Source organism: Curcuma longa, chromosome 7 (genome assembly GCF_044706935.1).
Source record: "Curcuma longa cultivar G26 ecotype Majalengka, Jawa Barat chromosome 7, ITB_CL_G26_1.1, whole genome shotgun sequence".
Taxonomy (NCBI): Eukaryota; Viridiplantae; Streptophyta; class Magnoliopsida; order Zingiberales; family Zingiberaceae; genus Curcuma; species Curcuma longa.
The window spans coordinates 10,248,071-10,273,916 of NC_133867.1; the positions used below are offsets into that span (position 1 = coordinate 10,248,071).

General features: G+C 38.0%; 2 protein-coding genes across 3 annotated transcripts; one reads left to right on the forward strand and one right to left on the reverse strand.

Moving 5' to 3' along the window:
* The first annotated feature begins 699 nt into the window (after nucleotides 1-699).
* On the forward strand, nucleotides 700-2,349 carry LOC141831448 (6-phosphogluconate dehydrogenase, decarboxylating 3, chloroplastic-like). Its single transcript, XM_074718804.1, has one exon. The coding sequence runs from the start codon at nucleotides 777-779 to the stop codon at nucleotides 2,265-2,267; it is 1,491 nt and encodes a 496-aa protein (XP_074574905.1). The 5' UTR covers nucleotides 700-776; the 3' UTR covers nucleotides 2,268-2,349.
* On the reverse strand, nucleotides 2,265-25,714 carry LOC141831446 (uncharacterized). Of its 2 annotated transcripts, none has more exons than XM_074718803.1 (13): nucleotides 24,596-25,714; nucleotides 23,682-24,525; nucleotides 22,158-22,656; nucleotides 21,001-21,152; nucleotides 17,463-20,921; nucleotides 17,159-17,368; nucleotides 14,080-14,280; nucleotides 13,765-13,965; nucleotides 11,335-11,493; nucleotides 7,629-7,982; nucleotides 2,846-3,290; nucleotides 2,679-2,769; nucleotides 2,265-2,605 (listed from the first exon to the last, which is right to left on the reverse strand). In XM_074718803.1, the coding sequence occupies exons 1-13, from the start codon at nucleotides 25,708-25,710 to the stop codon at nucleotides 2,380-2,382; spliced, it is 7,956 nt and encodes a 2,651-aa protein (XP_074574904.1). In that variant the 5' UTR covers nucleotides 25,711-25,714; the 3' UTR covers nucleotides 2,265-2,379. The 2 variants fall into 2 exon arrangements, with proteins under 2 accessions (XP_074574904.1, XP_074574903.1); XM_074718802.1 differs by lacking the exon at nucleotides 24,596-25,714 and having other exon boundaries at nucleotides 17,463-20,383; nucleotides 20,444-20,921; nucleotides 23,682-24,380.
* Between the last annotated feature and the right edge of the window lie 132 nt (nucleotides 25,715-25,846).

Sequence of the window (25,846 nt, forward strand, 5' to 3'; positions counted from 1 at the left end):
AGGGCTAAGTATGTAAACAATGAGTGGTTATGTTGCTAGACTTCCGTTGACTATAAAAATATTTTAATTTTAATTGTGTAATAATATTAGCACTATTTATCCGACAAAAAAATTATATTCATCATTCTAAAATTAAAACATTGCGATAAAATATTATTATGGCTCGTGATGATATCGTTCATAAGCATAGTTATCTCTCCCTCTCCTTGTCGACTAAAACATACAATACAATACAATGTGCTCGATCGATCTAAGATTTAGATAGGACAGCCCTATAAAATTGAATATAAATAAAATTTAAATGTGGGGCCATGATCTAAGCAGCGGATTTAAATCTAATTGATTTTGATATGAACATGTGTTTCATGGGACTCTTATAATTAATCGAGTAGACGCCCCGTTGACCAACTACTAGAATTGTTTGGAAGGTCAAAGCCAGATATTGGCGTCCATCCGCCAAAGTATCGGTATCGATACGGTGCCTCCAGATTTTGACTTGGTCAAAAAGTCAACTCCATTCATTCAATTTAAATTCAATTCATATTTCTTTTTTTGCATTTTACTCCATCGGAAAAGGCAATTTAGATAACACACCTCGTGCAGCTGGTCTTGATAGTTCCGTTGCTTCGACGAATCCGCCCGAACCAACCTAACGCTTTGCTTCCGCTTCCCTATTTAAGCGCTTCCCCTCCTCTTCTCTGCTCTCCGTCTTCTTGCTCCTCTTCGTCCCCAACCCTAACCCTAGATTCGAGCGGCGGAGCGGCGACTAGGAGCGGATGGCGGTGGAATCGGCGATGCTCTCGCGGATCGGGCTCGCGGGCCTGGCGGTGATGGGCCAGAACCTGGCCCTCAACATCGCCGAGAAGGGCTTCCCCATCTCCGTCTACAACCGCACCGCCGCCAAGGTCGACGAGACCGTAACTCGCGCCGCCTCCGAGGGCGGGCTGCCCCTCTTCGGCCACCGCTCGCCGCAGGACTTCGTGTTGTCCATCAGTCGCCCCCGCTCCATCGTCATCCTCGTCAAGGCCGGCGCCCCCGTCGACCAGACCATCGACACGCTCTCCCGATACCTGGAGCCCGGCGACGCCATCATCGACGGAGGCAACGAGTGGTACGAGAACACCGAGCGCCGTATCCGCGAGGCCTCTGCCCGAGGCTTGCTCTACCTTGGGATGGGCGTCTCCGGGGGCGAGGACGGCGCCCGCAATGGTCCCTCCCTCATGCCGGGCGGATCTCACCAGGCTTACAACAACATCGAGAACATCCTCACCCGTATAGCCGCCCAGGTCGATGACGGTCCCTGTGTCACCTTCGTCGGGGAGGGCGGTGCTGGAAACTTCGTCAAGATGGTCCACAACGGGATTGAGTACGGTGACATGCAGCTCATCTCGGAGGCCTACGACGTACTCAGGATCGTCGGCGGGTTGTCTAATGCTGAGCTCGCTGACACCTTCGCCGAATGGAACCGTGGCGAGCTCGAAAGCTTCCTCATCGAGATCACTGCCGACATCTTCGGAGTCCGCGATGAGCATGGGGACGGGGAGCTCGTCGACAAAATCCTGGACAAAACCGGGATGAAGGGTACTGGCAAATGGACAGTCCAGCAGGCAGCTGAGCTCTCAATTGCCGCTCCGACCATAGCCGCCTCACTCGACTCCAGGTACCTCAGCGGGCTCAAGGAAGAGAGGGAGGCCGCCGCCAAGACTCTAGAGCAAGCCGGAATAAGCAGCGCCGACTTCGCCACATTCCGATCCGTGGACAAAAAACGTCTGATCGACGACGTACGCCAGGCCCTCTACGCTTCCAAGATCTGCAGCTACGCCCAAGGCATGAACTTGCTCAAATCCAAGAGCGCGGAGAAGGGTTGGAACCTCAATCTCGGGGAGCTAGCAAGGATTTGGAAAGGCGGCTGCATCATAAGGGCCAGATTCTTGGACAGGATCAAGAAGGCTTACGAGCGGAACCGAGGACTCGCAAACCTGATCGTCGATCCAGAGTTCGCGAGGGAGATGGTACAACGACAAGCAGCTTGGAGGAGGGTGGTCGGACTCGCGATCGAGGCAGGGATCAGCACCCCAGGCATGTGCGCCAGCCTCGCTTACTTCGACACTTACCGTCGGGCGAGGCTGCCTGCGAACTTAGTGCAGGCGCAAAGGGACTACTTCGGAGCGCACACCTACGAGCGGGTCGACCGCCTGGGATCCTTCCACACCGAGTGGTCGAAGATCGCGAGGCAGGGTAGAGCCGGCACTGGAATCCATCCGTAACTGAAGCCATCATTTTATTCAGACTTCTCTAATAAAGCATTGTGAGCTTTACACAAACAATGTTATTCGGTTTGTTACTGCAGTTTGGATTCTGTTTGATGCCTTATGTTCATCAAGTTAGAGTACCTACCTCGTTGTCTAGTGCGATATCTCGCTCCCATTGGAACAGCCCAGACCGCTCCAGGTCTTCGTATGAGAGACCTGGAAAATCAGATTGTTTCCCATGGAGAGCAGTTGAGAAGATAATGAGCAGACTCTGACAAGCCTGTTCTTCTTCTATTTTTTCCATCTCCGTTCGGGTTGATGCGGCATCCTCCCGCCATGGCTGAGCAAAGGACCTGTGTGTGTGATGATAGAAACGTTTTATGTTAAGATCACCACGACAACTCAAAAATAATGTAAACTCCATACCATTTCCAAGCAGGATGAACCTCCGGGGGGCAACGAATCTTTGAGCACAGTGAGAGGATCTGAGTATGATTCTCGTTTAAATAGTCCTTACCTATAGAACAATAAGACATCAAATGCAATGTAAAAACTAGGACAGAAAAATCAAATGAGGGGGAATGTGTGCATACCAGTTTTACTGGATCCATCAGAAATAAGCAATAAACATAATGAAAATATCACTGAAGGAAGATCTGCACAGCTCCTTCCGAGAAGCTGTTGAAGATACAGTATCGTAAAAGCTAATGCCTCATTAGCAAACAATTCTTCTTCCTCTCCGATATTGCCCTCTCTTGGGGTAAAAAATTCAAGTGCGGATTCCAGAGTTGTAGGACTTGATAACCCAAAACAGAAATCTGTTTTTTTGTTGTAAAATGCACTTGAGATTGCGCCCAGAATTACTGAAGCGACAACCCATCGCAGCAGCTTTGATATAAGAGGTTCGTTTTCTTGTTTTGCTTTGTGCGCAACTAAAAAAGGAGGATACAATTCTTTGAACAGGCATCCCTTACGAGATGATGATTGTAAAGAAGCTGAAATTGCCCAACCAGTAAGTTTCACTAGTCTGGCCTTATCCTGTCATTCAAAGTCAAAAGAGAAATCAAGTCAATGGAATGGTAATAACTGCAATGATTTAGTTACATAAACCAGCTTTTATGACACAGGCACAACCTCACAACCTTCTGACATGGTAACTAACAACCAAAAAGTATTAAGCTGTCAAGCTACCACCAGCTTACCATACATAATAGAGATTAAATATACTGATTATTTTGTGTGTTTCTCACAGAATTAGGCACAACAGTACTGACAGCGTGGCTGAGCTATCTGAAAAGAAACAGAAACCTACCAGTATGACACGATACTCATTGACATGACACAATATCACAAGATAGATTATGTATCAAATTTTGATAATTTATTGGAACAATACATTTCAACAGCACTGTCCGACGCAGTAAGAGATTTTAAGCCATGCCTTATTGTTCATTCTACTTAGCATGCTCTATTCTTTTTGTCAATACCTTAATGTTACTGATTATCAATGATTTACATAAATGTGTAGTTTATGATCTAAATTAATGTAAATATTATATTACGTGAATGCATGACAGTAGTTAGCATTTACTATGGAGTATCATTCATGGTATGATTTATTAGATTATACGTAGCATGTATATGTGTGGTAGATTATGGCAGATGTATGATTCATGAGGATAATTGGTAGTTGATTTAGATTTTTGATGCGCTTAGTATTCTAGTCTGATATACTTGTTAGTAGCATGGTAGGAAGCAGATGTTTGCATAATATCATGATGGATAACCTATTGAATGATAAAACCTACGGTCTCACTAATGATACATATCTGGACTTGGATGACACTTTCATGGCTTGAATTGGCTGTCAACCTCAATTAGATGTCAATGATTGTATGCTGTTAGATGCATCACGTTCGAACTGTAGTGATTGTTCAATAGTCATACTTGTGTTTGGGTGACAAGGTACAATTCTTGATAGGTAGTCAGAGCATAGGGGTAAAACCCAAGAATTCACATGTATGCTCCTAAGTACTACGTGTCATAAGGTTATTCATATGACGGCTTGCGTGACAGTACTATACATGGTTGACAGTGTTATCCAGCATTAAGAATGGTAGTAGCTATATTATCATCAGTATAATTGTACATTTGGATGTCAATAGCAACACATTGTACACAGGTTGTCTATAGCTACATTGCAATTAGTGCAATTGTGTGGGCATACATAAACGTCTGTACTTACACAGCAGTTAATGTGGTTAAGCACATTTGGATGTATGTTTTGCAGTTAGTGGTTGTACACACAAGGATGTATGTAACTGTAATCTCCTAGAAATTTTAGGGTTAGAATTTATCAATCCTAAAATTTGCCAAGCCATTTAGGTTAACGAGCTCGGAGCTAAAATTATATTAAAACCATTAGGTTTAGTAGGTCAGTTTTGGACCCAATCGAACCAACTTGGTTTGATTCGTGATAGAAGAGGGGTTGACAAAATAAAAGGGGCAAGAAGATTCGTCTTGCGAAGACGAATCAAACCAAACTGATTTGGATCAAATCGGAGATCGTTTGGTTAGTGAACCGAGCGAACCAGGATCGAACCCGGTTTGCTACACTAATCGGTTCAATCGCTACAGTAAATCTAGGTTTTTAGCCGGTTCAGCCCGCCTAATTGCGCCGCATGATCAACCTAAACCTTATAAACTACTGTAGCTCCTCAAAATAGGTGTCCCTCCCTAAACCCACGATCTGGTGCTCGACGTCGCTGCCCTCCATCGCACACCGCCCTCCCCCACCTCCCAAGTTCCAATCCCGAAGACATGGCTTCCTCCTCCAAAGCCCTAGGCGAGCTCCTCCGCTCGCGGAAGCGTCTCCGCCGGCTGGTCGTCTCCCAGATCGGAAGTCACTTCCGGCTGGTCCGATCATCAAATAGGTCTTCCTCCTCGGGCAGCCACAGTTTCGCTACACCCAGACACCATCGAAGGTGCTTCGCCTGCGCAACCAGGCTTTTGTTGAGTTCGTAGACCTTAATCAGGCAAGAGATTTTGAACATCAAGACTTCTGTAGAGGTTGTTGGAAACATCTTGCTTCTTACAATAGAGGGTGTGGAAGCTGGTGATGTCAGCCTAGATGTTTCATATAGTATTTTCTGCTTTTGGATTTGTCCACAAAATTGCTACTTTTGAAAGGACTGCTGGTTTCCAGGCATTGATTCAATACATTGATGCAGCAATTGCTGCGGAAGCTAGAAATGCCTTGAATGGGAGTAGTATCCCAAGCAATTGAGGATACCATGCAGCCTGTCCTTGGACCTGATGGGAAAGTGAAGGAACCTGAGAGCAATGTGCATCTTGCGTCCGTTGAGAACATGCAATATGTTGAGACTGTTGATGTTCTGCACACATTGTTTGCAGCTTTTGGTACAGCCTAGAAAAGTGCAATATTTGAGAAGAACGGAGATTTTATTTTCGGGCACCAACTACTTTCGGAAGGCGGGTATCTTGTCTCTGACTTATCTATTTATAGATATGCCGGTTTAGACATGTATTTATTTCTAGCTACCAGTGATAGTATATTTTCAGTTTATACCGATTTTGTTTGATACCTATGATCTGATTATTTATCTGTTATTCCTTTGATTGAATATCATGTGACACATTCCATATGCTACTGCTTGATTGTTATACATCACTTTTTCTGATGCACATGCTAGACATATGACTTCGTACCACAGTAGTACTAGTGTAGTATGCCTTAGGGATTGTAGGTGGGTACCGTACTAGGGTTAGATACCATGTTTATATTATGACATGCTGGCCAGCATACTGTCCATTCGGTCACGCATTAGCGATGACGTCAGAGTGCACAGCGGTTATACCCCTACCCATATGACCTTACATACCAGTGATGGATCTGACGGGCATGTTTAGTTCCCACGCGACCTCACCTATCGGTGATGGATCTGACGGGCATATTTAGTTCCCACGCGACCTCACCTAGCGGTGATGGATCTGACGGGCATATTCAGTTCCCACGCGACCTCACCTATCGGTGATGGATCTGACGAGCATATTCAGTTCCCACGCGACCTCACCTACCGGTGATGGATCTGACGGGCATATCCAGTTCCCACGCGACCTCACCTAGCGGTGATAGATCTGACGGGCATAGTTCCCACGCGACCTCACATCTCGGTGATGGATCTGACGGGCAGTTATCATTGAGGACCCACGCGACCTCACTTTGGTATGTAAGGATCAGATGGGTAGCAGGGGTGACCAGGATGGGATTTTATACTTGTGCATGATATCGGGATTCTTTGGTGATATGGTTACTTTCAGATCATTTGCATATGTTGGATATGTATATACAGGGGTCGTATGGATTGGTTAGTGATCATGTTACTTATGATTATATCGTTCGCATGTTCTGGTGAGTACGTTTACACATGAATTCAGATTTTCCTTCCTGTCATTGTTCTACCGGTATTTCTATTTCTGTCTGCTAGTTATTTGATACATGTCTACTTGATACCCGCTGAGTTCATTGAACTCACCCCGTTGCGTTTATCTTTTCAGGTTGAGGTCTGTCTGGAGAGCCTTGCTGCTAGTCCCGCGTCGAGTTGCAATTTGCTTAAATTCCTTTTGCGTACATTTTCGGAGTCTATTGTGGCAGGAATTGTTTTATGTCGTACTGTGTCAGAAACTGTTCTATTTCCAGTGAATTTTCGTATGTGTTAGTTGTGGTGGTGCATGCTTATATAATTGGTAGTGGTTTTTTTTTTATTTATATTAATTAGTACGGAGTTCATATTTTGACTTGTGTATGGTGGCCAGGTAGGCCTTATTATGTATGTATTCAGGGAAAGTCAATTGTTACAGGGGAGATGCTGTCGAAATTTCTCGGAAAGCTGTCTCCCGGGGCGTAACAGTAACTATACTGCAATTAATATAATTGAACACACATTAAAATTTGTGGTGGCATTACAATTATGAATGATGTAGCAGTGGAATTAGTGGGGCAATTAATATCAAACTTCATGAATCTAGAGTAAAGTTTCATATTTCCATGAATAACTTGAATCAATTCTATTAATGTTGTGGTAAACCAACCAAACCATTAATGATTGCCATAATTCAATAACAAACTTCATGGAACTAGATTGAAGTTTCAAATTGTTGTGAATAACTTGAATCGACTCCATAAAAGTTGTGGTGAAGTTATATATTTGTTTTCTGAATTCCATAGAAACATAGATATGTTACGTAACATGGCAAAGCCAATCGAGAGAACAGAAAAAAAAAACAGATGAAAAAAGATTATTGTAATTATAGTGCAAGAAATGGCATGAAAACACAGAAAGAAGAGACACATACCAACTTAGATACAACTGGCAATGGACTGCTCATAAGCATAGCAGTCAATCCAAGTTCATTAGCCATTGCGCACTCCGTTATACTGAACTCAGCATTGATGGAGAAGTATAAATTATATAAGCCCTCAAGTGAAATGGTGAATTTTGGCTGGTCTATCGCCCTTTTCTGAGATATATTGAATGTTGATATCACCACATTCAAGATCAAGCTTACCAATGAAACATTTTCCTTCAGCAACTTAATGTCTTTCACGAATAAATTATGTAAATAAGATGAAAGTTCTGATAATTGTTCGAGGGCGCAATCTTGAAGCCATTCAGCAATAGATGGATTAGAAACCACTTCATTCACTGCCTAAAACCAGAAAAATACAGCAAATTTGAGATTATCAAAACAACAAGGACATTTACACACAAAACCACATTTCATTTGATATATATTTAGAACAGAAGTCATGTCACTTGGGAAGCAACATATATAGATAGAATGACAGCATCACTTCCTTTACACGGAAGTAATTTCTGCAACATCAACAACAGTTAGAATCATAGCTATCTTTGTGGGAATTATGTTACTATATAGAAAGGGAGTGACAAATTCCCTGGCCTTTGATGAATGAAACTGTTATTTTATAGAGATTCAATTATTACAACTACAAAGCGTAAGTGTCCGTTCACAATAATGAAGTCAACTAAAATTTAGTAAATAATTTGATAATTAAAGTGTTAATTTCTAGAGAATAAGAGATTCCATAAAACAGACATGAAGTTTTCAAACAAGGGATTAGGTAAGGATGTGGAAGAATATTCCAAAAGAACATCAAGTATCAAAGCCTGTAATGGATGACACAAAAAGCATGTAAAAGGACATCGACGAAACCAGCAAGCATTTGCACCTTGATTATGTACTGGATAGTGGATACGCTAATTTATGGATATCTCCCTAAGATTTTTGATTTAACTATCTCTATACATGCACTTGCTAAGGCTCACCATTAAATGCGAGTGAGGAAGATTATGTAGGACCGTTGCGTGCAAGAGAGAGGAGGGGAATCTAAATCGTCTGTTCGTTTAATTTCGTCTTTCTATCAAAGAAAATTGGCAATGGAATTAAACAACACAAAATGACACGCAGGATTTTATTTGGTTCCCAATCCCCCAAGATTGGTACTCCAAGGCCTATGTACGGAAGGTGTCCGTCCACTAGTGATCTCCTTTCCGGAACTCTTTCCAGATGCGGAGAAACCCGTCTTACAGTCAAAGTACAAGAATAGATAATGAGAATTAAATCAATATAAAATAAACACTCGAAGTCGAACCGATCAAGAAGTCCTGAGTGCAGCGCATCCCTCTTGGAACTTCCCCGATCACACAAGCAAAGCTTCGATCGCGTTCACGAGCACAACAAGATCTGAGAGTAGCAATGAATTATTGATCTTGTGATGTTGCTCGTTGAGGGCTTATAAAGATCCTTTTGGGCGCTCCGAACCAATTCAATACGATCTGACTCTGTCGGTCTTTATCGAGTCAAGTTTCATCCTGGTCCAGACACTTGGACCAGACCAGAGCGCCTGGACCGTCTGAGCACCTCGAATATGATTCGGGCACCCAGAACTACTTCAACCCAATTTGACCTAAGTTGACTCCGGACATGGTTTGGCTACGTCTGTTTGCTTCTGTCGTGCTTCCTTAGTCTTTGCTTCCAGCTCCTGGTTCCTGCAAGATAAGCATATAACAAACAAGCAAGCAACCTAAGTCTGACTGTAGTTTATCTAATCTATTAGGCTGGCATAAGTCTTACCCTATAGGTCTAACCTACTAGGCTTACCTAAGGGTTACTTCCTCAAGATTTCCTTTTGTTAAACATCCGATCACCCTTGATCTGTTTGGACTTACCTTTGCTTAATCTCCAGTTAGGACTAATCACTCAGTAGACTTCACATCTGCCAAACATCTAGTCCCCCAGACCTGCTTGGACTTTCCCTTACCTAACCTCCAGTTAGGACTAGTCACTCGGTAGATTTCTCACCTGCCAAGCATCCGATCACCATTGACCTGTTTAAACTTCCTGCTCAACATCCGATCCTCTGACCCTCAGAACTTTCCTTCCAATGTCCGACCTTCACTGATTCCTCGCTGACCCATCGACCTGCTAGACGTCCGGTCCACTGACCCGCCTAGACTCTCCGCCTAGTGCCCTCGATTTGCCAAGTCTTCCTTGCCTAGTTTCACTGACCAGAACTTCCCTGGCTAGTCATCTGGTTAACTTTGACTTGACTAGACTTCACTCACCTCCAAACATTAGGACATGTTTGGATCAACCCTTGGTCAAACTAACTAAACTTAGGTACATTGTCAAATATCGAAACCCTGAAGGCAAACTACACCAACATATTATAAACCTATGGATGATGTTGACGTATCCCCTGGATTTGCAGGCAAATCTAATAAAATGACACGCTGAATCATAAGTGGACCACTGAACTAGATGATTGAGCATAAACTAGATAACTTTCACTAAAAGAATATATTTCAAAAAGAATTATAGCTCGTAAAGATCAAGAAACAATGCACTGTTCAGGATACGGATCCTAGAAGACTATATATTGATGAACAACTCCACATCAAGACACCAATAATAACAAACACCAAACACTCTAACACATTCAATTCAATAACATTTCATGATAAATATGCAGCATGAATTAACTTGTGAAGTAGTATACATATGTGTTGTGCATGGGTGTGTACATCTAACTTGGATGGTACATGAACTCATGGATTGAAATTTCGAGCCGTATTGTGCAATATCGGCGAAAAATTTCATTCCATTCACGGCCAAGCATCGGCATAGGCGTTCCGACCGGAAGACGCCTCCGGAGGCGTCGCCCGGGCTCGACGATGCCACCGAAGGGGTTACCCGGGCCCGACGACGCCACCAGAGGCGTCGCATGGGCTCGGCAACGCCACCGAAGGCGTCATGCGGGCCCGGCGACACCTCCGCACGCGAGCCGCGCCCCCCCCCCCTTCGATTGCACGAGTGGCCAATCGCGGTTTTTGTTTTATTTTTTTTTTTAACTTAGGTTTAATAAGATTTTAATAATCAATTCCTAACTATAGTTGGGGATAATTTAAATAGACTTTATTAAAACCCATAAAATTATCTTATTATTTTTTAAAAGTATTTTATTTTTTTATATTTAGATTAATTTTTTTTATTTTAGTTAATATATTTTATATTTTAAAAAATACCGAAACTATACTAGCACGGTACGATACGGTATCGAAACTGTATCATTCCAGTCTGGGACCAAAACCTCGACACGGCTCGATATTTTAAACCTTGCATGAACCATTACACATTCTTTTTAACTTTGCTTTCTCCACCAAAATGAAGATTTCATTTGGGAAACTATTTTTGGCTATGCAAAACCTATTAATATTCAAGCTATTAGAAACATTATGTTTGCATCAAGAACCAACTCTAGTTCTTTCAACTTGACACCAGTCAGTGTCAGAATAATGGATTCAACAATTGGATTAAACTATTCCTGTCGAACAAATGTGGAATAAGTCCTATTCTCGAACAAAAGCAGTCCCCTATTATTATACTCAAATCCATACTAATTATAATGCTTCATCTAAAATAATGAATTGAATAAGATCCAACTGGAAGCAGTAGGCAATGCTCTGGAAGTAACTAGTACCTTCAAAATCAATTCCATGACAGTTAATGAAAATTGCCTCTCTTCTGCATGCAGTTTTTCACCGAAATATGTTATAACAGAGAATAACCATGAAAGCAAACCACATTCCTTCACCAGACATTCAGCTAGAATAGGTAGCTTTGTTGATTTCTGTACAATCTGTGACATAGGATTACAATCTGGTTAAACCATTATGTTTCATCGTAATTTTAGAGAAAACAGAAACCCAATTTGCACTGCACTCAAGAAACTCAATAATCTTGTCTCTCGGCAGTACTTAAAGAAAAACCAATGGAATGAGAATAACTTGCAGAGCTGACGGTTAGACTAAAAGTTGCTAGAAAATTATGCACATGAATACATTGCTTATCAAGCCATATGATCCACAAACTATAATTCTGCATGAAAGTCAAAAGGTTTAGTTTGTTACATTAGCACTTGGAGTAGATACGACTCCATCAGGCCTTTTTGGTTCACAAAAATTTCTCAGCAGGCACATGACATGAAAAAATTTATAACTTTTTTCCAGAATTTGAAACTTTGGAAACTTGTTTGGTATATCAAACAAGTACTAGTATTCATGGAGACAAAAAATATATATAAAAACTTGCTTGGTTGATCATTAATGGTATGATGGAGAAATAGTATCAGCAAAATCCTTTTGTATAATAATAATAATAATACAAAGTATTTTGCTATATTAATATAATATAATTTATAAACAATATATACTAGTATGATAATAATACAACAAAATACTTTGCTATATTAATATAATATGATTTACAAATATTACAAACTATTGTACATTATTATGTTATCATATATTATTTCGTATAATATTAAATATAAACAAACTATAATATAACATAATGCAACATAATATAATTTTAATTATTTATATTTATATTATTAGATATAATATCATTGTATATACAATATCACTAAATAACATTATATATTCTATTCTATTAGAATTAATATTTTTATACTTTGTTATTTATATATAGTAATTATAAATAATTAGCAAACCATATATAATTACAATATTACTTATATAATATAATATATATTTTATGATACAGGAATGCTACTTATATAATACCGTAAACTATTCTATAAATGTATTAGCATTTCAGTTGGCAATATTTTTTCACTCTTTCAAGAAAAGGACATGAAATTTTTAATTTTATAAAACTTTTATTAGTTCACCATTTTCATATTTTACATTTTCATTTTTCATTTTTTTATATTTCTGGATCTCATTACAAAGAAATCAACCAGACAGAGAAAACTCATTTTTGTTATTAGAGAGGAAAAGGAAAAAAAAAACAAGATGAAAATGATCCAACCAAGTTGCATTTGGTTCATGGAAATTTTTAGTTTTTTTAGGTTGTGTTGTGGTTTAGGAAAATTTTCATTTTTGGTTTCTATTCTCAATTTCTAGAAAATAGTTAGCAATAAAAATATGAAAAATTGATCAAATTGAAAATTGACATAAAAATTATGACAGATATTTTGATGTAAATTTTCATATTTTTCTATAAACTATTTCTAGGAACTGAACACAGGCCATGAAAATTTTCCTGAACAAAACAATATTAATTTACTAATTTATGTTCTCGGTTTATAGAAAATAGTTTTCAGCCAAATATGAAATTTCCTATCATTCCTATGCCAAAATAAACTTATGATTAAAAAAAATTCTATAAGATATAAGAAGTAAATTAAATTGTATAATCATAATCTAGGCACAGGAATCCTAAATTATTTTCTGTTATTGTGCAGGATCCAACACGGATGACAAACTAAACTAATTTTTTACTTTTTTTCTCTAATAAACTACAGTTGTTAAAGTCATCAGAGATGATGATGCATGCTATCTCTAACCAATTATTTAGATACGTTAAACACTCAAAAGGCTTAAAATTTCAAAGCCTACAACAATCTACACCAGTAGAAGATCCCTAATTGTATCATTTAAATCGTACCTCGGTATGAACTTGAAGAATTTAACAACCTTCTCCATTAAATCAAGAAACCAATACGTTGAGTCTACTATTAGCCAAATGCCAGTAAAAGAACTTTAGAGAACTATGGTTTTTTTTTATCAAAGCATTATTCTTTTTGCATTCAACAAAAAAATAATGGAGATAAAACCTTTGGGTAAAGGAAAATAAGAAAACAGTTCACTACCATAATATCCAGAAAGAAAATACCTGAAGAATGAGAACTAGATTTTGAAATTGCTATCAATTATCTTGAGTAAAAAACCAAATACATTTGAGTCTACTAATACTTTAATACCACTAAAAGAACCTAGAATACTATGGTTTTTTATCAAAGCATTACTCTTCCCATTGAACAACTAATATTGGGGATAAAAGGTAAAGGAAAATAAGAAAACCATAACATCCAGAGAGAAAATACCTGAAGAATGAGAAAACTAGATTGAGAATTTGACATTGATGATGCATGAAAACTTAGCAAGAATTCTAGAAGTTTGTTTCTCCTATATATTTTAGCATCATCAATTGAGTTGATTCCTGCATATAAAAGTTGAAGGATCCAAATGTGCTCCAATTTGTTGGAATCAGTACTTGTGAAAGTTGTGTGAAACAAAGGAACACTCTGCAGCCATAAAGAAAAAGTTGTGTGCAGTGAGTCAAATCCCGTAGTCATGTAAAATGTAAGTAAATTCAGACTTTGTACACTAAAAAATACACAGGATTAGAAAATAATTACCTTAAAATCCATTTTACGTGAATGCATTAAGAACCTGCTTATAGTAAAGAAATGATTCTGCCTGGTGTCTAAGAGTATGAAAGAAGCTTCTGCAGCAAAAATAGTGAAAATGGAAGGCACCCTTTCCCATGGTTGTGTTATACCATTCTGGAAATATGTTAAGAGAAGTTGGAGCTGCAGTAGGTCTTTATTTCGAGAATTCTGCATATAACAGCATGTTACTAGGAATACTTACAATGAGAAGCTAAGGAAAATAGACAATTTTTATATTTTAAGAGACACTTCATCTGTTAACAGTTGGAAGATGATAACAACATCATTTACTGTCTAGTCTTTGTGATACCTATAGCTTGTAAACTGACCATAGTAAACATGCTTCACTAACTAATTCTGATAATCTCTTCTCCGGCAACTATATTTGACTTTTCTCTGATGTTTTATGATTTTATCAAAATGTGCTATATTTCTATAAAACAATCTTGCTCATAGACATTTAGGTCCACCTGTCACAATAGTCACGGAATGATGGGTAGTTTTAGAGATGAAGATCAAAACTTTAGTTGGCAGAATGATCAAGACATTGGTCCACATCACAGGCAATTTCCAACATATGGATGCAAAATAGTGTTTTTGCAACTTATTGAAACTTTTTTGGACAGTGGTATGCTAGTTATCAAGACCAAAAAAAATCAACCAGCATTGAGATGAAAATAATTCCAAGACCATGAATCACCGTGAGCAAATCTTGAATGGATACTCAAATAGTCTTTCCATCCCAACAACTTATCTATGAAAATCTTCCATTTCAGTTCAACCTCCAACATAACCCAACTAGTTTATGAAATGAATTCTGAAAGATTTAATGCTAACAAACATAGATCCTTTCTATGAAAATTAAATAAGGAAATGAGCAGAGAATGGACAAAAGGAGAATGAACACGAGAAAAATAAAAGTAGAACTGAAGTGAGGTCCAAATAACGTGCCTGGCTTTGCTTTGTTGAGAAAATGAGGGCATCATTTCTTTGTTGACATTTCCTTGGAGAAGGAAAAAAAATTGTTTCTCTTAGATAAGGAGCACTCTCAATCTATTAGATTCCAAATTTATAGACAACTATTTTACCCAATTAGTAGCTTCTTACTAAAGCATTCACGGATTCTAATTTAAATTCCATGTGTCTGGTACAAACACAGCTGACTAGTGCGGATTATTCCCCAAAGTAAAACCACAAAGGTGATTCTGCAAAGTCCTCAATTTTAATGGATCTTGGACCTTGCATTCTGATATGCTCTTAGGCTGCAAGGATTAGGATAAGTATCTGCACTAAACTTAAACATATGCATCTTCTGAAGTTGTACTCTTGGATTAATAACTCATCAGCATTGGAATTAGTCTGCATGGCTGATTATCAAACTACACAGAGAATAATGAGTGCACAACCATAAGAACCCAACCTTTGGCCAAAAGGCCTCTACACCTAGTTCGCTTACCACTAGACCAAGCAATTGTTATTTCATTAACATTTTCTGCAAAAGTATGAATTGGATGCGTCGATTAACACATTTTTATTACATGTATATTAGTGATTTTTCATATCAATATCTTTAATAATAACTACATATACCCATGAACACCACATGTGCAACTTGTACTACTGCATCTTTAAGTACTAGGCAACATAATTTGATGGATTGGCATATGACTTCGAGATCATACCAGACTTAATCTTAGGCACAGTGAGGTGTTGCAGAGGATGTTTACATGATGGTGTAGCCACCATTGAGACTCTTCTATTGTCAGTTAGGGATAATCAACTGAGTTGTACTTTCAAACTTGATAGAAACATCAAGTTTTAAGCTGAAGAGAATGAACGTGTAAGTTTAGGCCCCCATGGGAGTTCTAGACTAATAAAGAAGCTTTATGAGCTTAGATGAACTGACAAGTTAATTTGGGCTTAAGCATTATAGGGCAGGCAGTGGCTGAGCATGAAAAGTGATCTTAGAGGGAGCGATCAACATATAGTTGGAGGAGATTTGTTAATCCATGAAGATGAAAGGACTATTAAGCTATGGTGGGATCACAAATTAGCGACTATAGAGGGAATTATTGATCCAAGAAAGGAAAGGGATAGTCATCCAGACAAGGGATTTTTAACTATCCAAGGAGAGCGAAGGCGACTAAGGGGAGAGAAGAGTAATCTCAAGGCAATAGAACTAGGAATGGGTAAATAGATTGTTTAAGTGAAACAAGGCAGGACAAGGCTTCACATTGCCAAGTGAAACAAGGGCAATAAATAAGGGATAGGAGTGAATCAGAGAGAGAAGATAGCAATGGCATAGAAGGTGGAAATCTTGCTCCAGTACCAACTTGAGAAGTAAAATTTGTATTATTATTTTCTCAAGGAGATTAAATTCATGTAAATATAGCCTCTAACTCTAGGTCTAACTAAATCAAAGAACTAGCTATTGGACTAATGAATTATACCCATTATTTCTAACATTAAAAGGTAAATCGGTTTCCAGAGAAAAATAGCTTGCAGTTTATAAGACTTTGAGATTGAAAAATAGGCTAGTCTGATGATGCAATGTAGCTTAAGATGATGTACATAGAGGGCTGCATAAAAGTCCATAAAAACACAACATGAAGGATTTAATAACCTTAATAGTGTCGAGAAAGTGAAAATTATGTTGCTAAATAATCATCAATTGCTAGGGAAAAGCAGTTTACCAACATATAAAAGACATTTTGGAGATAAATAGGCAAAAGACTAGAACATGAAATTATCCAACCAAACCTTTGATAAAAAACATACATAGACACAGCCAGGCACAGGTGTTACTTGCATGTCAAAGCTAAATGTCAAATAAGTATCATTGAGTCACAAATGTAATATCACGTAGCCTAATTCATAAGTAGATATGTCAGTCAAACTAGAAAAAGACTCATACAAGATCAACTAAGGTTGCAGGTGATAATATCTTTTATTAGATATGGTGTCACATCAATAGCCAAAGACAAAGGATAAAAGAGTTATATTTAGTAGCTCAGTACAGTATGCTTCTGTGGTAACATTTTTATACCTCGAGTGATAATTTATATCTTCCAAGGACTTCGTAACCCAATTTCCGCAACTCTTCATCTACAGAAGAAATGCTTACAAAAGCGACAGCAAGCAGGCCTAGCTGAGCGAACTCAATGGGTTCGATGAACCCTATCACAAGGCAATGGAGTGAGAACCGCAATATGAAAGCAGGATCATATCCTAGAATTGAGTCACATGATGAAGGTTGCTGCAGAAGTACCAGAATGAGGATTTAAGGGAACTTTGTGACATGTAAATTTTCTGAAAAATACAAAAATCAATTATAGGAAAGCTGGAATTACCTCTATCACATCAAGGAATTTATCCTGAAGAAGATTTTCTATTGACACTGAAGTAGTTAATTGAGACACATCATGACATAAATTCAAAACTGTCATCACACAATTGATCATATCAACTGGCATATTCTCTCTGAATAGCATTTTGCGTTGATCTTCAGCCAATTCACAATAAGATGCCATGGCTAAAGAGGACTGGCCATCATGGACAACTTCTTTTCTTATTTTTAAGACAGAATTACCCCACAAATAATCCATCTCAGCAATTTTGTCGTATCCTTCGATTGATTCAATCTCATGCATCAGATTGAGTATTTCCAAATCAGTTTTACTCAGAGTTGCACCATAAGCAGATAAAAGAAGAAAAAATAACTCCCTTGAATCCCTGTCACTGGATTCAGGTCTCACATTGCAGTCTCTAAGCTCAAAATAAAACAAAACTCTGACCAACTTAATCAATTCTAACCTTCTTTCGTCTCTATCAGAGCTTCTTTTGACCATTAATTTAGTAGATTCATGGGAATTATTAGAGATATCAAGAAATTTCAGAACACTTGGGAGTGACTGCTCATTAGCCATTGAAGCAGATGAATCAGCAAAACTCTCACTTGAGAGAATTGTAGAAACAAACTTAGAGTGCCCAAGCAAAAGCCCAAGAATTTCAGATGAAGAAAATGTCTTTTCAGGTAGTGCAGCTAGAAAGCAACGAATTGCTTTTAAAGTAGCAGGATCCTCAAACCTATATAGGAGGCAAGATCTGATAAAGTGATCTAGAGACGGAACAGAAGGTATCTGAGAAAGATAGTTCCTCATTTCAATGGCCAATTCAACAATGTTTTTCAAAATATAATGTTCCATGTAACAGTGAATACTATAACTAACAGGGACACAGGAATCGAATGAGCTACCATTCTTAAGAGGCAATATGCTGACAATCTGATCCAATGAACCAACCAATATAGTCATAAACCTCAATCTTGCACGATTCAATCTTTCAGAACCCTTTTTCTGAGTCATCTCACTGGATTCTCTGGTTTCTGATTCCAGACATGGTGACAAAGTTTCCACAGGTGATATCAACATCCTTGTAAATGATATCTTGGCAAAAATATCAATAATGATCTTCAAGGATTCCTCAAAAGAACAACTGCTTAGTTCTTTGAGGTTATCATCAAGTAGCTCAATGGAATTTGGATAAAGAGAATTAAATATTTGCAGTCGTTGCTTCTTCCCAACTAAATTCCCATTTGAAGTGAAAAAGTAGTGCAACATAGTGAGTGTTTTTCCAATAAGAGAATTGTTCAAATATCTATGAAAATGTTCAGATGATGTGAACGGATATTCAGGAGAGTTTGTTTCCATTAAAATAATGCCAGACACATAGCTCTTCCAATTTGAAAAGTTCTCCAAAAGAATTTTAGAGTAGAATATCAGTATTTCATTAGATCTAAGATCCTTTATGTGTGAGGTGACATATGACAAAGTAGCTGGAAGTAGAAGCATGAAATCGTCCTCAGAAAGGCAAAAGTTGCAGCTCTGGTTAACAACCTTAGTCCTTTGTGACCATCCACCATCTATATTTAGGAAATCACAAACAGATGTACCCTTGCTCAAAATGCCCAAGAATATCTGTCCAAAGAGACTCATGAACAAAGGACTTACTTCCATAAGCAACGACAATATCATTCCCTTAACCTTGCTTGTGGAATTTAGGCAGCAGATAACTAAATTCATTGGACTATGGATGATCATCCTAGAAAATAGCATGTACAATGGAAGGGAAGTAGGGTGAACATATGAAGACTTCTGATTGTACACAATATAAACAGCTTTCAGAAGGCAAGTAGTTGCAGTTTTCATATTAAAGCATAAGACCAAATCAATGATCTTGCAGTAAACCTTCTGAAGAATGGCAACATTAAAACTTTTCTCATCCACTCGATAAAACCCATATGATTCAGGTGTGCCATTCCTCTGTTTCATATAACTGTATAGCAAATCCAATGCACTATCAGCAATAGACATACAGAAATGAAGAGGCACAAGAAGCTCTGAACTGCAGCTAGAAGCTCCGGTCTCTATCTTTGAAAACATCCAGTTAGCAAGTTCAAGAAGATCAAAAGGAGAACAGAAGTTCATCATGGAGTAAAAGATATAGAAGTGAGGAAGAAGGCCAATCATAGAACTCCTATCAACACAAACATCAAACTTTTCCCTGAACAAGAGGGCTGTCTTCTGAATTAGGTGCCTACAAACCTCAAGAACAGATTCAACAAATACATGGCTTTGGGAGGAACGTCGATCTTGACTCATCAAAGACCAGAAGTTGTCAAAAAGCTTAGTTAAACGTTGCAACACAAGACTGTCCATTTTATGAAAATTTTGCTTTGAGTAAATTACAAGAGAATCAAAAGATTTGGTAGCATCTAGCAGCTTATCATTTCCAACATCTTTGCTATAGCATATTGGATCTGATATAGACCATGAAATCAGTGGGTGGTTGAGAAAGAGCCGAACAGCATCTATAACATTTTTAGTTAATGAAGATCCTTCCACGTCAACAGATTTGACTGCAGCTGCAGAATCTACCAGAATATGCTCAAAGATGCACTCTACAAGAGTGAAGCACACTTGGAAGAGTTCTTCAAGAACATCAGATGGCTCAGCCTTATAAAATGACCGTATACGGTGAGACCAAAAGAGTACACATCCGAGAAATAAAACCAAGTCATCAATTGAACCTTTGGCTATCTTATCTTTAAGCAGATCTATAAATAAGGGAGAGCGCACTATTTCTAACATTCTGATTGAGTATTTCCCATAGCTGCCCAAGCTAACAAATGAAGAAACTAGTGCACAAAAAGGAGCATGCCTTAAAAATGAAGACAATGCACTAGCAACTGAATTTTTGGAAACAGCAGCATCTGAGAATAATGTTATATCAGCCAAATAATCATCTATACACAGTGAATGGTTGAAATTACCTTTGCAGTCGTGTACTGCATTTACATCATCAGTTTTATTCTGACAAGAAAGAAACATATTCGGCTGCAAATTAATAGCTTCAGGAAGAAATTTTGGTTCAATAAAGAGTAGATATGACAGGAATGGGACAAGAGAATTAAATTGCAGTGGAGCAATTGTGAAAAGGAAATGAAGATTTCTTAGGAGATCCTCAACCGGAGCACATATGATTGAAGATAAAAGTGCAAAGGCTACTTCATCTTGCGGCCGACCTGCAAGTTCCTTCATTTTGGAATGAATAAATTGGAAAGAGTCAAGTCCTTCTGTTGTAATCTCTGGCATGGAGTACAAAGTAAATCCTTTCTGGTTTAAAAGATCTTGGGAGAAATGAAATAGATTCTTCAGTGGCCTCCATTCACATAGTGAATTCTTTGAATCATCCACAAACTTCTCATTCAATATTGAATTTATAAGACCAGGCAGTATTTTCATGTCTACCTATCAAATATTACATGAATGTCATATTCATCAAACATAAGATAGGAAAATTTTAGAGAGGGTAGCACAGACTGTATACCTGTGATTGTAAAATCAATTTTAGGGTGTTAGATACATACAATGAAACAACAGATCTCTCATATAACTTGAAGGTTCCCGTATCTGACTCAAGCAACCTCAAGCACTTCTGAAAGATGCAAATGATCAAAGGGCTAAATCCAGGGGAATCATCTACAAGAAATTAAAGTGGCAATCAAGGCCAGTTTGAGCAAGAAAATGAGCTCAATAAATATAACAGAAAAGAGAGAAAATGAAAGTCATACCTAAAAAGGTCAAGCTCATCACAAAAGACGTAAAGAAAAAGCATGCAAATTATTTCATAGGTGCCAAAAAGTTCCAAACTATTTAATGGCAAATGGAGTAGAAGTAACCATTACAGCACAACTTTTAGCACATAACCAAAAGCAAACAGCTGAGAGTTAAGAAAGATGAGCCAATATTAATCATAGGAGAATTTGTGTCATTTAGAGGCATGAGGCAATACAGATACTTAACAAAAAGTATATACCATGCACATGTAGTCCAACCCTGCACAAATTGCAAGAGACAAAATGCTGGCATGGTGTCAGTGCAAATTGTGTACCTTATAATTTAAAAACCATTATGCAATACGTGATACGATAAGCATTTATACTGAAATCTAAAGTTGTTGCCAAAGGACCCAGTCTATATTTTTCATGTTCCTACCAAGTATACAATTGAATGGAGTATAATTATTTTATATAATATTCTCAGTATAAATGACTACCATTAATTCATAAATTTAATCGAAGTGCAAATACAAGAAAGAAAAAAAACTTTGACTCAAAAGAATTCCTTTCCAGATAGCATAGCAGATGATTTCTTTTGTAATCTAATAACTTCACAAACAAGTTTCCTCACCTTGAAAACAGAAATCTTTAACTTAAATATTTTCAAGACAGAAGTATGCTGAAGCAAAACTACACCTGACATCCCAATATTCAACATAGGCTGAGTTATGTGAAATATAGCATAATCAAGATCACCAACCACAAAAATTGTTATACAATAACAGAGGATAGGATGGGAAAAACAGGAGATGAGAATCACAGAGCATAAAAGTTTGTGTAGACACAATATCTAATGGCCTTAACAGCCACTTGGTTGAAATGTCAAGATGAACAAACAAGGTAATTTGAGGGTTAAAAATTTTACCATGAAAATTTTCAAAATTAGAGATAAGCTTGTGCATTTGGTCAAAATATTTGTATAAACTATTTCCCACGGTTGAAACAGCATCACAAAGAAATGAAATGACAACTGAATATAAGCTATTAAATGTTTCTGCTCTTTTGTTGTCCACAGAAGAATGTGACGCTTGGCTAAAGCCAGGTAAGGAGATCATCCAGGCATCAACTTCTGAAATATTCTGGTCGAATGCCCCAGTGCTGATGAGGGATGCTTTTGCCAATATATATGCTAGATCTTTAATTTCTTTAGATGGTGAATATATCAAGAGATTAATTAAAGGTTGCAGGTGTTTGTACATAAAATCTGGAATTCTGGCTGAAGCACTACTTCCTGGAGATTGTCCAATTGATTCTACCAGCAAAGACAATAGAGATTGTTGTTGTGCTATAGGAAGACTTAAAATATTACTTGGCAGAATTTTGAAAAAGTCAAAAGAACCTTCAAAAGCACTTGGCAAAATCCACTGCAAGAAGTCATTTCAAATCATTATTAAAACAAATGCCTCAAAAGAAAATTTTAAGTCTCTTGAAAAAAATGTAAAACAACTATCCTTGTTCAACATAAAACCAGAAAAACTTCTAGATCTTCCTTTCACAATACATAGAACTGAACAAAAGATTCCACAATTCTTAGAAACTGTCAACCATTAATTGGATCACCATTTCAATAGCTTCAGTTACAATATTTTAAGACTACTAATAACATCTCTTTTATCCCAGGTTTGAGTTAGGCTTTCTATTGAACCCAAAGAGGTGCAAGACAAATTAGGCACAAAGAGGCTAACTTATAAGCAAATAATACGGTGAAATGATTAAGGAAAGCAAGAAATTGAGCTCATAACCTGTTCTGAACCATTTTAAAACTAAGAGTTCCTAGTGTTAAAACCATAATTCATAACCAATTAAGAAGTGTGCCAAACTATTGATTCAAAAGCATCAAATTTATAAATGGTTGTAAAATTACATCATGGTTTTCTTAATTGCACATTAAACATTTATGTTTCACTTGACTCCATTATTTCTATTCTCAAATTTTGCTATACTGTAAGAGAATGTGTTTTCTTTTCTACATTCTTTGTTTTGGAACCCAAAAACGCTTGGTCAAATGGCAAGATTTAACATGACAGTGGTTATCATCAACTAGCATCCTCTTAACAATTCAGAGCTCCCAAACAAAGCACAGCATAAAATAATGTAGTAATAAGGTGTGATTAATCTGGAAATAATATGATCACACTGAAAAACAACTGCATGCAAGTAGAAGTATGTATGCAGACGAACAGAATCAAACGTTACAATTAAGTTAAAAATTGCAAGTATCAATCAATTACACATGATCGCTGTATTCTAATAGTGAATTGATGCCTAAGCATTCTTTAACTCTATCTTTAGAATAGTGCCCACTCTAAAGGAAACAAATTCTTCTAGTTTAAGTTTTGCATTAGAGTTATGTTATTGACGCAAAATGAAGAGCAAGTCACAGAATTACCATATAGAGTGCAATGACATCAAGCAGCCTTGCATAAAAATAATCTTGTTCATCCACTTCTTTGTCTGTGACCAATTTCTCTTTATTTAATTTCCATATCTCAGCTACTATTGCTCTAGGATCTTTGTCCCTGTCCAACTCAGCGATGGTAACTTCATGATTAACTTCATTTTCATATTTAACAAGTTCAGCAACAGGTGAAGTATTAATTCCGCCAATAACGATATCATCATTCTCTATAGTGGTATCAGACTTCAATCTCTTTCCTGAAACTTCAGCCATGGTCTTGGTTCTCTTTAAGCTCTTTGAGTGCTTTGCCGAATGTTTGTAGCTTAGTGAAGATAACAACTTGAGCAAAACTTGAGGATCAGGCAGCAACACTCTTATCTCGTCCAGTATGTGTTGCCTTAGAGACATCCATTTTGTGGTTCCTACATTATCAGGGCACAATGCTCCATCATCTACAAACTTATCCACTCTTAGAAAGGAACTCAACCCTGGAGGACCATGCAGTTCAACAATCTCTTTGCCATGTGAATTGACTATTTTCTCATGAAGACGATTTTTCAAAGCATTATCTACTGTTGTGACAAGAACTTTTAGTGACTTAAGTGATTCCATAATAAGTCTGAGAGAACCATGCTTAACAAGAATGTCAGCATGAAGCAATCCCTTATTTACTAATGATCGACTACAGACTCGGGGAATGATGTTCTTAAAGATGTTTTGCAACTGATCACTGACTGTAGATGGCAGATTTTCAAAAGCATAAGCAAGTGACAAGGCACTAGCTTCAGTATCTACAGAAGAAATGACATCAGCTGCAACGGATACAGCAGTAAACCTGAAATATTCATATTATAAAGAGTAGAATAATAAAGGAGACAAAAGTAATTTAGGACAATGTAACTGACCAAGAAGGCAATGGCTGGGGCTCAACATTGTAGGGAAAGGCATCCATGTAAGCTGCAGCCAAGGATTGACACTTGGTGGAAATAGCCAATAATAAATCTCTATGGCAACCAACCTCTGTTACCTTCAACTTCTTCATCAGCTCAAGCAGCCTTTTCACATTCCCCTTCAATTTTAAACCAGGCATCAAACCATTACATGGATCAGTGCATGCCGTTACCAAAATCTCATGTGCAAGCTCAGCAGCACCGCCTGCCATTGGATTTCCTGAAATGCGGCACAACTGCTCTAAGGCGATGCTCCCAAATATAACACTCCGGATAGAGGGTGGTACCAGTGAATCTTCAGAAAGGACCTTGTTCTGCAGTGTAGTGATGACATACGTTATAGTCTCAGTCTCATCACTTGCAAGTCCACGGAGCACCACGGAATACAACTCGCCTTGCTGCAAAACCCGCTTCACTAGCCTAGGATTCCCGACTTCAATAAATGACATGAAAAAGCCAACAAATGCCCTCCTCATGGACCGTCTTAAGCTGTGCCTCTCCTCCCTACCTTTCTTTTGTAGTCCTGATATCTTAAAAAGAACTTGCAGCTTAAAATCAAAGTTTTTGGCAACCTCAGAAGCAAATCGTCCACCACGCCTAACTATTGAAGCCAAAAGGTCCAGGGCTGTCATCTGACGTCTTGATTCATTACTATCAAGTTCAGCATAAATGTCACTCATTTTGGTGTCAATTATCAATAGTGCAAATTTATCAAGATTCCTACCTAATCCATTAGTCTGAGACTTCCCTTCAGGGTGGTTAAAAATCACAGAAACTAATGACAATATATGCACCATCCCAGGTTTTCCTTGATGAATCCTCCAAGCTTCCACGATTTCAGAGCATTGTGGAGACAACTGAATGTATTCATGTAGGATCTCTCCGCCTATTTCCCCCCTCAACGAACTAATGAACTTCCTGGAGGCATCTGAATAAATTTTTATCTCTGGAGAATGTAGGTTTCTCAAAATTTCAATAATTTTTATTCTGTACGAACTTGACAATTCTTTTCTAGGTTCCTCCTCTACAATTATGTTGTCCTCTTCTTCAATATAGTCTTCTCCATCCATAAGTTCCTCTTCTCCTTCAAAAAAGATCCAAACGATCAAATTTTATGGAAAATACCAATCGATAACACAAAAGAACAACTCAAAAAAAATACTCGATATTAAAAAGAACGTCTTTTATGAAAGAAAAAACGCAAGT